The following is a 13,252-nucleotide window of genomic DNA, read 5'->3' as shown; positions in this document are numbered from 1 at the left end:
GGGCCAGCATCCTTACAATATAGTCTTCAACCACCTTGTCACTTACTTATTTCTCCATCCATCCCTCCTTGTTGGTTTAAAGCATCAATTTAGTCAGTTAAACCCACTGTATGTGATGCTCTGTCACTTCTTACATTGCGCACTTACAAGTAAATATTTGACTAAATATTGAGTCAGCAATGAGTGAGATTGTGCTTACTTAAGCTCATCGTCTGTGACTCAACATGTAAAATCTATCGTTGTTGTTGTATCACAAAAATGGCAGTAAATCTGCTGTTATCAAAACAATAGATCCAAGTTAGCTAGGGTTTTGATATAGCAGCAAAGCACCCACAGCTATCAGATGCACAATCTCCTCCCCTCCTCTCTTCTGACAACGCTTTTCATCTTGCGTCTCTTGTGCATAGGCTCTCATGTGATGAATACCAACAGTTTTTAAACAGACTGCTTTGACAATTTTGTACATGATCCCTTGCAAACAAAGCAATGGAAATACAGCTAAAGCATGCCGCACAACCAACAGTATGACTTCTAACCAGTTTAATTTGTTTCCTTGTAAGTTTTGAAATTCTGAGGCACTCACCAAAAATCAAAGTTTGTATCCTTGCAGCATCCAGAATGCTGAATGAATTCATTTCCTCATTAAACATTTGCTAAGCTAATATTAAATTAATATTGGGGAACTGTCTCAATCCCAACTTATTGCATTTGGATTTCTGGTCTTTGAGTTGTATTATAATGCACTGTATGTTCAGCAAGATGCATTGTGAAGGGTGTTTGTGTTGTTGTTGTTTTTTTGTTTTCTTTCTTTTTTTCTTACATTAAACATTAACTTTCTTTAGCCACAATATCCTCGGTGCCTGAAATGAAATAAGGATAAATTTAAAATAAAATAAAAACACAACCTACAGAAGACTCTATATGGGATGTCACTCACCTTCTTATGTGGAATAGGCTTTTATAAAATCACCTTTTTTTCAGATACAAATCAAACAGCTCTTCATACTTATACACAAAAGGGCAAATTAAAACATTAGAATGCTGAGAATAAGGGTATGAAAGACAATAAAAGAAATAAATAAAATAAATTATATATATATATATATATATATATATATATATATATATTAGGGCTGCAACTAATGACTATTCTGATGGTCGATTAGTCACCGACTAATAAAACGACTAATCGACCAATCGGGTTATGTATCTCATGATTATTATAAATGGATCTTATTTCACTTTCAGCTTTGAAATCTTGCATGAGGTTGTTATGTAAGTCTGACGGTCTGCTTTACAAATCCCACGTGTAATTCATTTATTTTTTAGGTTTAACATTCTCCACTGCCGTTTTCCTCCCTAGCCCACCACTATATTTTTCCCCTGGCGGACTTATTTGCACATGTGCAACGCTTAGCAGAGATATAAAAAAAAGAAAACAATGTCTCACTCTGTATTTTTCCCCCTCTTTGTGCACTGTGCAGTTCTCAGCAGAGATAGGATTAGAAGACGATGTCTCACTCTATATATATATATATATATATATATATATATATATATATATATATATATATATAAGCCTTCTTATAAACCTTGGCTAAAAAAAAGGGAGTCTATACAATCAATGCAACACAAAAAAAAGCCAAAACAAAGGAGGCGCATTGCACACCTGAAAGGAACAATCTCCCCAGAATATAAGTCAGATTGTCATCTGCTGACAATCTCTGGCTAGATGACCTCAGGGTCCGAGATTAAGAGTCTTAAAGATGATGGGCTTCTCCAAGCAGACCCCTAAAGTTGACCCCAAGGCTTTAAAGTGGATTTTAAAATGAACTGGTAACCAAGTAGGAGATGATTCTGCAGCAGTCACGTTTTCTCTACTTACAATTTAAAGCATCCCTATAGTTTTATAGAGGTTGAAGATGACCAGGGCTTTTTTTTCTGTTTTTTTATCTTTTTGTTAAGACAAGTTAAAAGGATGGATAATCATCTTGTATTTAAGACTTTGATCCCAGTATTTTTTTTCTCAAGTTCAAAAGGCCTATTTGAACAATCTGTGTAGTGTGACATTTTAAAGATAATTAGTCAAACACTACACAGCCATAACTCTGGCTTAACTGGACAGAAAACAACAAATTAACTATTTTAAATCCTGCACTCTTTAAATCCATAACTGCAAGCTCACATTTTCTTTGCTTAATCTCCTATCATGAACCACTTGTAGATCAGTCGGACAGCATCAAACCATTGGTATTGGTGTGCATCTATGCTTAAACACAAAAAAAAGGAAAACCCATTCCAAAAAATTCCATTTACAAAAAAAATAAAAAAAAATAAATACAAAACAACAACAACAACAAAAAACATTGTCTTTCCACACTATATTTGAGTAAATGTTGATACCTACAAAGAAAATACAACATTGGATGGTAAACTCCAATAAATTAGTGAAACATAATAAAAGAGAAATGTTATAGGAATAGTTTTGAATGAATAGTATTAACTTTAATGTACCTCCACAAGTGGTGTATGTCAATCCCAATGTTTATGCAAGTTAAAACCACTTTACCTGTGAAACCTGATCCCATTAGGAAGGATTTGTTAATTGATCCTTCACTTCTTGCACCACCCATCAATACACCATCCTCCATCTTCCTTGGTATATTTTTATTGAATAACTTGTTCTGTGAAGCATCTCAGTTTGTAGATTATGGCTGATTATTATTGCCAAGCTCGAGTGTTGTACAGTATATCACACATTTGATTTCTCAAATAGTTTTGATTTTTTTGTTAATGAGAAGAAAGATTGAACTTGGATGCTTATATGTTATCATTTGCATTTCAACACAGACAGTGATATATGTGTATGAGTCATCGGTATTAAAGCTAGTGCATGTGTCACTGTGTCTGTATTTATAGGGGAAGAGTCACTGATGATCTTTGTGGACAAACGGAAGTTGAGTCGGACCTCTGAAGGGAGTGAATCTAATGGCACAGCTGTGACGCTGGAAGCTCTGCACCAGCTGGCTGCCTCCTACTTTATTGACAGGGAGAGCACCTTGCACAAGCTGCACCACATCCAGATCGCCTCCACTGCCATTAAGGTAAAAGCCAACTTCTCTCTTGGCGTCTGTCAAAACACTGAAACATAATCAGATAATTTTTGTTTCAAATTGCAAGCATTGTTTGATTTTTCACATGTGATTTCAGTCTTTTAATGAAATCACACCAACAAGTTGATTGTACACAGTTGATAGATGTTATAATTGCACTTTTTTAAAACATCAAGTGGTAATGTTTGGACAAGTAAGGGGAGAAATCAATGCCTGCATGGGACAAAAGAAACCCTAATACATATATATATCTAGTTTTAGATTTTAAAAACGCAACTGTTTTCTAACAGACACTGACTCATATTGGTGGACTGATCTAATTTTGACACTGTTTAATGCTGTTTTATTCATTTATTTATTCACTTTTATGAAAACAGAAACCATTAAACAGATTATCTCTTGTGAATGCTCCCTTTTCTTTTTGCTTCCATTTTTACAGATTATGAGTCACTGCCTGAATAACAGCCATTGCTTTGCTGATTGTTTTGGGATGGTAGATTTCACTGGATCTCTCTCCTTTAGGAAGAAAACAACCCCCCCCAAGACCTATTACTAGTAGAGTGCATACCACATAATATACCAGTTACTATAAGCAGTTAAAAGTCTGTAAGAAAGCCCTCGATTGTCCACTTTGAATTGCTTCAAGTAATCCAGAGTAGTTTTAAAGCATACTTTAAAGTACTTGCTTGAGGGAATTAGAGGTATTTAAAGACTTTAAACCATGCACTGACTAATAAACAAACACTACTTTTCTTATAATTTTTTATTAATGAACCATTAAAAATGCATGCACCAATACTCACCTGATGTTCTTGCCAAGAATATCCAGAGACAGCACCTAAAATGAGTAAAACCTTTTTAGATTTATGTCACAAAAAAGTTGCGCTAAATGAGTCATACAGTAATGGCTGCCAAGCTCCTAATATCACTGGATTTATTTTTCCCAATTTGACTCTTTACGCCAGGATAAGTTTCATCATTTCACTGTGGTCATTAAATTTTATAAATACTAAAGAGAGAGTGAGAGTTAATCTAAGAGTGGACATATTGTTATGGGTTAGATCTATTAAATATATTGCAATAGCCATAGCAAACCATAAACCATCTGTTTTGTCTCTTTGTTGCTTAAATCTTTTTTTTTTTTTTTTGGAAACAAATTTATCTAAGAATGATTCGGTACCACAGCTGCATTAAATTAAAAGCACGACTATGCTGCTTGCTCGTATCCCCAGGAGGGAAAGATTCCGGCCTTGTACTTTGCTTGCTTAGACTCAATTGAAATCATTTTTAGATCGTAATGATATTCTTCAGATTTTTCAGTCCAGTTTTCAGTCTCATCATAGCACGAAATCTACACTGATGAGGACGACATCTGCTTGCTACAGATTTAGTGGACTATGTCATCTGAGTTATTGTAGTCTAATGGGCAAGACACACACGACAAACAGCAGCAATGGCGGTGACATTTTCAAACCAGTCAGGAACAAAGTATGATGGATGAAGAGTGAGAAGATTTTGGATGAATTAAAAGGAATCTTGCTGTTCACTCTACTGTATAAAAGAGAAAGAAAACCCTGGTTTCACCTGAGTTTACAAAACAGGTAAAAGCACAATGAATTTCATCATTTCATGGCAGACCTCAAGGTTGATCCAGACAAATCCAGAACCTACGGTAAATTTACCCTGGCGCCACACGGCTGCCACTAATTTACATCTCTATAATCGTTGTGTGAAGTTTTGTAAAGTATGGGAAAGTCAGACACAGCTAAAATAATCTGCTCTTCCACGTTGAAAGCCTGCTCTCATCGCTCAGTAAATGAAGCCCCTCGCTTATTGGTTGTAGTGCCATGCGACAGCGACAAAAATGAAACATTTTTCGATTTTCTTGTGTCGCATCGCAAGCCCCGTGTACACGTCTAAGTGAACGAGCACAACATTTCACATGCACGAATGTCGCCTGTCGCTTGGCTGGAGGAAGGCAGCGATTTTCACCTCATCACGCAGGTTCCATAGGAAATAAATGGAGAAGGAGCAGCGTCGCCTGCTGTGTATCGAGCTCATTAGCCATCCTCAATAGCCACCTTTGACACTGTGGATCATAATATTAATTTCACTTCCAGCATTTATAACAAACCCTTTGAAAGGTTTAAATGTCTCATGTATAAAGAGTTTAAAGTCTTCTTTATTATCACGTGGAGTCCTGCGGGGTCAATACTTGGCCCTTTGTTGATTTTTTTTTTTCTTTATCTGATGTTCCTTGATTTAATCTTTATAAAGCAGAACATTGTTACCCATATGATGTGTCCCTAAAACGAAAGGATACCTACTTCATTAAAGCCTTAATTGATTGTCTTGAAGAGCTTAAAGCTTGTTTATATCCAATTTTCTTTTTCACTTTAATGAACAGAAGACAGAAGTGATTGTTTTTGGTCATGGTCGTAGTAATAGTTTAAAGCCTGCAGTCACAAACCTGGGCTTTAAAATAAACAAGGATTTTAGATTGGATGGTCAGATCAGTGCAGTGCAGAAATGTAATTTCTTCCACTTCAAACAGTAAACAAAGGTTGAAAACATTCTGTCAGATGATGATTTTTGTGAACAGTGATCTGTGCCTTTAATACAGCTAATCAGGATTATTGTTTCCTTTTAATGATTTTGTTTTAATTATTGGGGTCCTCCATGCCGAGGGCTATGCCTGCTCGGTCTGCAGGTTCACTGCTACGGTGATCGCCATTGTCTGGGGGGTTGGTGCCACCCTCAACTGCATCATAAAAGTTGTGGCCAGCCACGATCTGGGTGGGTCCTGTGGCAGTATCTGTGGTCATGGGTGGGGGAACCCCTGGAGTGGACAGATCCCCAAGATATTGCTTCCTCGAAGCAGCATTAAGCTTGATATTGGGGATTGTTTTTTTTTTTTTTTTCTGTGGGGTTTAGTTACTGGGTAGGTAGGTGGGGGTGCTTTTGTGTGCTTAACCTGTGTGAATGTGTGAGAGATAACGATTGGATGTGTGTTTTTGTTTTTAGTTTGGTTTAGTTATATGTTTGGGTTTGTGAAAGCTTATTTTTAATTCTGTTTTGTTGTTAATATTTATTATTTTTTATTGTTGTGTGAAGTACTTTGTGCTGCTCTTACGTATGAAACGTGCAATACACATACAATTTTGATTGATTGATTGATTGATTGAAATATTTTTGTATGTTGATGGATTTTATTGTTCTAACTTGTGTCTTGTGCTATATTTTTAAAGTTTTATACCTATTATTTATTTCTACATTTATATTTCTATCAAACATATATTCTATTCTACAGTCTGACACTTTTCTCCAAAGCATCTGACATTTGAAGGTGGTTAGGCAGTAACGCTAAGGGTCTTGCCTAAGGACCCAACTATTTGTCACCTGTGAGATTCGAACTTAGGGGAGACGGATGCCCTGCCATCCAGCGGCACATGTTTCTAGTTTAAAACAGATAAAACGTCATACAACATAGAAGACAAACTGAATGGTCCACTTGACATTATTTATCTGGTTGATTAAAATAGCTTATGCATGTCTTTCTGCTAACATGGCAGTATGTGCAATTTATGGCTCTTTGATGTGACATTTGAGTAAACATGCAAGCTCAATGAGCATGAGACAGTTCGACCAAAAGAAGAGATGAAGCGAGAACTATTGTTTATTTCCCTTCTTGCTCTTTCATGTGTGTTTTCACAAGCTCATATGGAGCAGCATGCTGCACATATAAAGATGCATCTATGATGTGAAGATCATACTGCATCTTTTACAGCCTAATACCTTCGGGGTGTGTTCATCCATCACCCTGTCAGTTGTTATCTGGCCAAGTAACTTGAAGAAGCTGAGTTTGTCCTTCATAATGGATGTTTTTTTCAGGTTTTCTGAGAAAATTGTTTCCACATCTGATTATACCTGCTTGTGGTAAACAACAGATTAACGTCACAGTTTTAAGATAAAAACAGCCTCGTGCAAAAACTGTTTCACTGCAAAATCTGAATCACTGTCAGCTTCCTCAGTCTCTTACTTTACTGGCTTCTGCAGTGATAGTTAGACTCCTGTGACCTGACTGACAAATCCACATTTATTGTCTGACAGTGATTGTATAGACAGTCATGGAATCACAGGGTTCAACTGGTGTAAAATGACAGAGGTCTCATGTTTTAAAAAGATGTGCAACACATTGCATATTAATAGCATATTTATTATCTGTTACTAAGTGTATCATAACTGGATATTTATCATGTTTTTAATGCCCCTGGAAGCAGTTATGTACCTGCAGTAATATCACTTTTGTCACTTGCTGCATTTGCCCACCTGAGGTTAAATGACTTTGTATACATCCACAGACACATATGCACACATACACACACATTTTCTTTCTCTCATACCACTGCCTGTGTAGTTTCAGGAAGTGATGCAGAAATTACATGGTTCTGAAGCAGTAACAGACACAGAATGTGTCTTTTACTCTGACAGCTTAGCTTTAGAAAAAGTACTTAGCTTAGCTTTCTGCAAAATGTTTCTCTAGACAAGACTAAGGTATTATTTATGTACTGCCGATGTGAACTGAGTTACCACCATTGTACCCCACATCTCGAATACCACCTGCTGTGAAGCATACAGCTCATTCACAGAGCCCTCTTCCACCTCTAAAGATGGTTCATGCTCGATGCTGCCAGTGGAGACTTCCTGATAATTCTGCAAGCAGCAACCTGATCTGGATAAACTAGATAAGTTGGAAACAGTACTAAAGCACTGCATGAAATTTACTCCTGTTTGGTTCTAAATGAAGGAGAGTCTGTCAGAAGTGGAATGAGAGAGAATGTGTGTAAAGGGGTTATGTGTGTGTAAATATATTGTATAACAAGTAACTAAACTGCCTTATTCTATAACTGCAGGTACAAAACTGTTTAAAGGAACGTTAAAAACATGCTAAATATCCAGCTATGGTACATTTAGAAAAACAGATAAAAAAATTGCCATTTTACTCAGGACAGTCATGCAATTGAACATTTTGAATGACTGACAGCCCAGATAGCTAGCTAACTAGCTAGCTAGCCAGCCAGACAGACAGACAGACAGACAGACAGACAGACAGATAGATAGATAGATAGATAGATAGATAGATAGATAGATAGATAGATAGATAGATAGATAGATAGATAGATAGATAGATAGATATTCAGTCAGAAAAAGAAACAATCATTAAACAATTAACAAGAATAATTAATAAAACTCTAAATATGGGGCAATCCTTGTTTGTGTTAAAACTTGGGCGAATGTACTGCTTTGGTGCAATGAGGGATCTTGTGAAATAATCAAGATGACTATTTTTTTTTTCCATAGCTGAGCAGCCTTGGTGTTATGATCAACACACTCCATTAATACATGTCACTTTGTAGCAGATGCTTGAGGTTATAATGGCAATGCAACAGAAAAGCTCCACAATCCTCAGCTGATCTGCAAAGCAACCACTGTGAAGGCTGATGCTCCCAGAGTCAGTACCTTCTATGCTTAGGTCCTGTTTGACTGGAACCAAGTGACCATACCTTTATGCTTGACCTGTTCTTCACTTAGCTTGGACTAGCTTCTTCTTAGAGTTGGTTTGCTTCTCATTTAATTAAGTCTCTTGCACTGACCCTCTGATTAATTAGCACCAGTTCCGCTGAATATTCTACGTGTAATGGCTGTTTCTGGTCATTACTTTATTGTAATTGATACATTAAGTTGAAAAGTTAGGTTACATCCTTTTTGTCTCTTCTATCTGAACGATCCATTTGGTTGAGTTTAAACCTTGGATTTTACTTGAACTGCTTTGACATTAAAAATTGCTTGTGGGCCATGGAATCAGATGAACTAAAGTTTCAACCAGCTTAGATTTCTGTCACGGTCATGGGCTGTGTATGCTCATGTGTGTCATTTTTTGGTCTTGTGTTTGGATTCTTGGTTTCTGTCTTGGTTTGATTTCTGGTTTTGTCATGTTTTTCCCTTGTGTGTTGTGGTTTCTGTTTCTGCCTCGTTAGTTCACCTGGTCGGATTAATCATCCACTTCACCTGTGTCCTGTTACTCCCTCTGTGTATAAGTACCCCTGGTTTTCTGTTGTTCCTCGTCGGATCCTCACCATTCACGTTTGCCTGGTCCCTCTGGTTTAAATGTCTGTGTTGGAGCCTGACAATAAACTGTTTTCACCCGCACCGATTCTGACTCCTGCCTGACTGCCTGCATTTGGGTCCTCACCTCCTCCGACGCCCGCCATTCGTGACAGATTTCTTTTTTTTTTTTTTTATCAGAAATGAAAATATTAGCCGCTGACCTTTGCAGGACATACAGATACTATTTAATTGTTTGTTTTTCCTGGCAACAACTTCTCTTACTCATCAGTTGTCTTATTAGAAAATTATGTTTTCAAGAGGATGTGCCAGGTAGTATAAGAGGTTGGAGTTGTCCTGTTCCCAAAGGAGAAACATGATTTTCCTCATTCTGACTTTGTCGCAGAGGCCTGAAAAACTAAATTGCTTGCCTTTTTCTGAGAGGTAGTCCATTTTTCATTGACTTATCCTTAGTGGTGTACTACAATACAGTCCATCAGAGATAAAACTGTACTTTCTCTAAAGTGAATTGGCAATAGGATGGTGAGCTTATTTGGCTGCCATCTCTGAGCCAGAGTGCTGCTAAAAACCCCTCTGATTGAGATGAATAGGGTAAAAGCCCTCTGTGGTACATCTGTTTGTAAGACGCTTTCAGGTGACTGATGTTAAATATTCACAGCATCAGGAGCCTCTAATTTCAAACAAGGGCTTTACCTCATCCCAATGAAGAAAGATGCCAAAACAAAGATCCATTTAAGGAGATGGCGGTCCACTGGTTTTCAGAGATAAGATTTCTGACTGGTAGAAATGCCTGGCCGGAAGGCCTGCATCACTGAGCACATTGGCAGTGGGAAATAATAAAAGATGGGGAGAAAAAAATGAAAGAGAGGTATTGAAATAATGGTTCTGCTCTTACACAGTGTGATAAATCAGCTCATCCATTCCAGTAATTTCCTTTGAGAGCTTCTGTCATTTGTCAAATGTGTTGTATTATGAGTTATAGTGACATATGCAGCTCAACAGAGGAGATGAGACCTCATTTGAATGGCTTTATAGGCCATCTTTAAGGTATCTACAGGAAATTTTCCTTTAATTGTAGTGCAGATTTTTCTGCATTAAACGTTTAGAGGAGATTTTCAACAAAGAAATAAGCTATAAGAACTGTCTGACCTAATTTGCTGTGCTAGTCTTGAGCATTCAGTCAGTTATGTCGTGTCTGAGTCGAAGTAAAACTGAGGCATCACAAAAATCAGATTACTGCTGAATAATGGTTGCGGAGAACATGGCTCCATATGTTTTGGGCATTGTTATTGACAGGGTAAAAAAAACTACACCTGTCATCTGTTTTTCTGTAATTTCTCTTTTTTTTTTGTTGCAGTTTGTAAATAATCCAAGCCTAGCTGTTGATGAAGCAGAGTTTGAAGATAGTATAGGACAAGTGACTGAATATAATTTTTGGAATTCATCAGAAATGTAATATTTTAAATAATTCAATTTTACCCAGATATTGTGCTTTGAACTGTAGCTGTCCCAAAGAAGTGAAGCCTGGTGAGCAGCAGGAAAATACACTGTAAGATTTGCTCCCTTGGCCCCTCTTCAAGTGACTGTAACTTCCTCTTAAAAGCATTTTCTTTGGTGAACATAACACCATATAGAGTATTAAATTGCTCTTTCTACTTCCAGAGGTCCGCCCTCTGCTCCCCTATGGCTTTGACTGCACCCCCCCCCCCCCCCCCCCTTCTAAAGGCACGAGATAATCGTATTCTGATGCTATTTTCTTCTTCTTCCCCTTTTTCTTGCTTATACTTTAAGCTTATCCCTCTCTGCTCAACATTAGGGTGTAAGCCATTGCAACAAAGTGGTCTTAAAACATGCACTGAAATCCTCAAAGACTGAATAAACAGGCGGAAACATATCTCAGATGCAAATGTGGATTTACCCATCTCCTGTGCTCCGGTGATTAAGCGAACGACAATTCTTCAAGGTGCAGCAAATGAGGCAATTTTGAGATGAGCAATGATTTTCATGAAACATTAATGCTGTCGTGTACTTTTTCTCTGTTTTTCTTTTCTTTTAGTGTTTAGCAAGCAGAAAGTGCAGCAATTTAAAATCCGTTGTTTAAACATCCAACCAAGCTCACTAAGTAACATTTTATGCTGTTTTGTGGAATTATTAACATGAGGGTTTGCTGCGGCAATAAATCATCAGTAACATGTTCTCATCTAACTGGTCCTGTAACAATATTAAGGCCCTACATTTTTAAATAATAGATGTGCTTCAGAGCCATTTGTATCAATGGAACATGTTAACAGGCTAAGTGATGTGTTGCCCTGCCAAAGCTCCACATCATTAAGCTATCATCTATCCTCTCTGAACTCTGTGCAAGACATGACATGATTCAATTTAGATAATGCAGGTATTTTTTTATTGTTGACTTGTAGCATCATTCCCCTTCATCAAGTTCATTTTATTCAGTTTGTTAACTGTACATTTTCAATTTAGGCTTCCAGATAATTCAGATAAAACTGTATTGCTGTTCTTGCAATATCACGTTTCAGAGAGAAACTGTAAAAACGGCATTTATTTTGTAAATTTAAATATTAGTCATTATTGTTATTTTTTCATTTTTTTGTTTTGTTGCTGTTCTCAGTTATTTCAATTACTTTGATAAAATGGAAAATTCAGGTGCATTTTTTTCTGTGCATTACCTCTCTAGTAGGAAAAATCTGCTTAAATACAATTTACACTGTATCGTTTGCAAAAATTGAGTTAAAAAAAAGCAGCTGTGCAATTTTCAATCATGTTAAGTTGCCACATGTCGGCTTTCACATGTGCCAAAAGTTGATATCACTCACTCCTTATTGGGCTGCTTTGCTGTCTCAGAGGAAAACTATATCAACTTTACAAGCTGCAGCGTTTCCCTTGACTAGTGTGTGGCAGCAGACATGGCAACAAAAAAGGAGTAAGATAAAGAAGGATGCCTCCAGGCCTCACTGGGGAATTCTTGCTTAAGAATAAAGACAAATCAAAGGGAAAACATGAATGAGAAAGTGGAAAAACATGAAAGAGTGAAAATAAATGCATATAGGGCACAAAAGATAACTGAATGTTGAAACAGAAATAATACAAGTGCAGTAGCATTGGTAACAATGCTATTCATCTTCATATAGTTTAAAAGGAGATCCAAAGTTGTTGAAGCAACTTGTATTGGTGAAATATCTTGCAATACTTAATTTGTCACCAGTGTTCCATCGATTTTGTGTTCATTATCTCAATTTCCTCTAAAAGCATGTAATTGGTAAAAATGATCTGATGGGTTTGTTGCCGATTAGCTGAAAAAAGGTTGTTGTCTGACTCTGTGCACAACTGTAATTAGTGGAAAACAGATAGGTAGAGCATAAGAGAAAATTACCTAAAAGGTCATAATCACAGCTTAATGGCACATTGAGATGAGCATTAGTGTTATTATTAGCAAACTTTGCTGGAATAATTAGGGTTGCAGTTTGTATTTGATGCACTTGTACACTTGTCTTGCCGATAAAACCTAAACATTTTATTGATTTGCTTGCTTTCATAAAGCATGCGGGACAGGATGGATCTTCATTGACATTTAATTCTCTACTTTGATAATAATCTTTACTATATCAGTCAGCCCTAAAGACTGATGTAAACACACACAAGAATATGTAGCCATTAACACAAGCAGTGTTTCCAGGCTTAATTTCCAAAGCAGTATTTAGAGAGGGGAAATGCATCAAAGAGGTAGGCCTGCAGGGCATAAGGGAAATTCATGGTGATAGAATAAACAAGTCACATCCGCAGTTTGAGAATCACAAACTGCTTATTCTAGAAAAGCCTTTAAGTGCAATTAAATGTTCCATTAAATGCAGCTCTTAGTTATTCCAACATAGTCAGCACAATTATCTTCTACTCAGTTATGGCACATTAATAATTACCCAGCCAGCTGATCCATGTCATTTACAAACCATATTTTTAGAATAACTTGAATGTTTTACTCTTTTAACCAAGACTGA

General features: G+C 36.9%; 1 protein-coding gene across 2 annotated transcripts in view; it reads left to right on the top strand.

Moving 5' to 3' along the window:
* The window catches only part of brinp3a.1 (bone morphogenetic protein/retinoic acid inducible neural-specific 3a, tandem duplicate 1), a 63,048-nt gene that overhangs the window by 24,152 nt on the left and 25,644 nt on the right, over positions 1-13,252 (top strand). For both annotated transcript variants that reach the window (XM_042007394.1, XM_042007393.1), the window contains exon 4: positions 2,920-3,104. In XM_042007394.1, coding sequence (XP_041863328.1) covers positions 2,920-3,104 — 185 coding nt within the window. The remainder of the gene's footprint in view (positions 1-2,919; positions 3,105-13,252) is intronic.

This window comes from Melanotaenia boesemani, chromosome 14 (assembly GCF_017639745.1).
Source record: "Melanotaenia boesemani isolate fMelBoe1 chromosome 14, fMelBoe1.pri, whole genome shotgun sequence".
NCBI classification, from domain to species: Eukaryota; Metazoa; Chordata; class Actinopteri; order Atheriniformes; family Melanotaeniidae; genus Melanotaenia; species Melanotaenia boesemani.
Note: the sequence above shows the minus strand (reverse complement) of the source record. Positions and strands in the feature narration are given on the sequence as shown.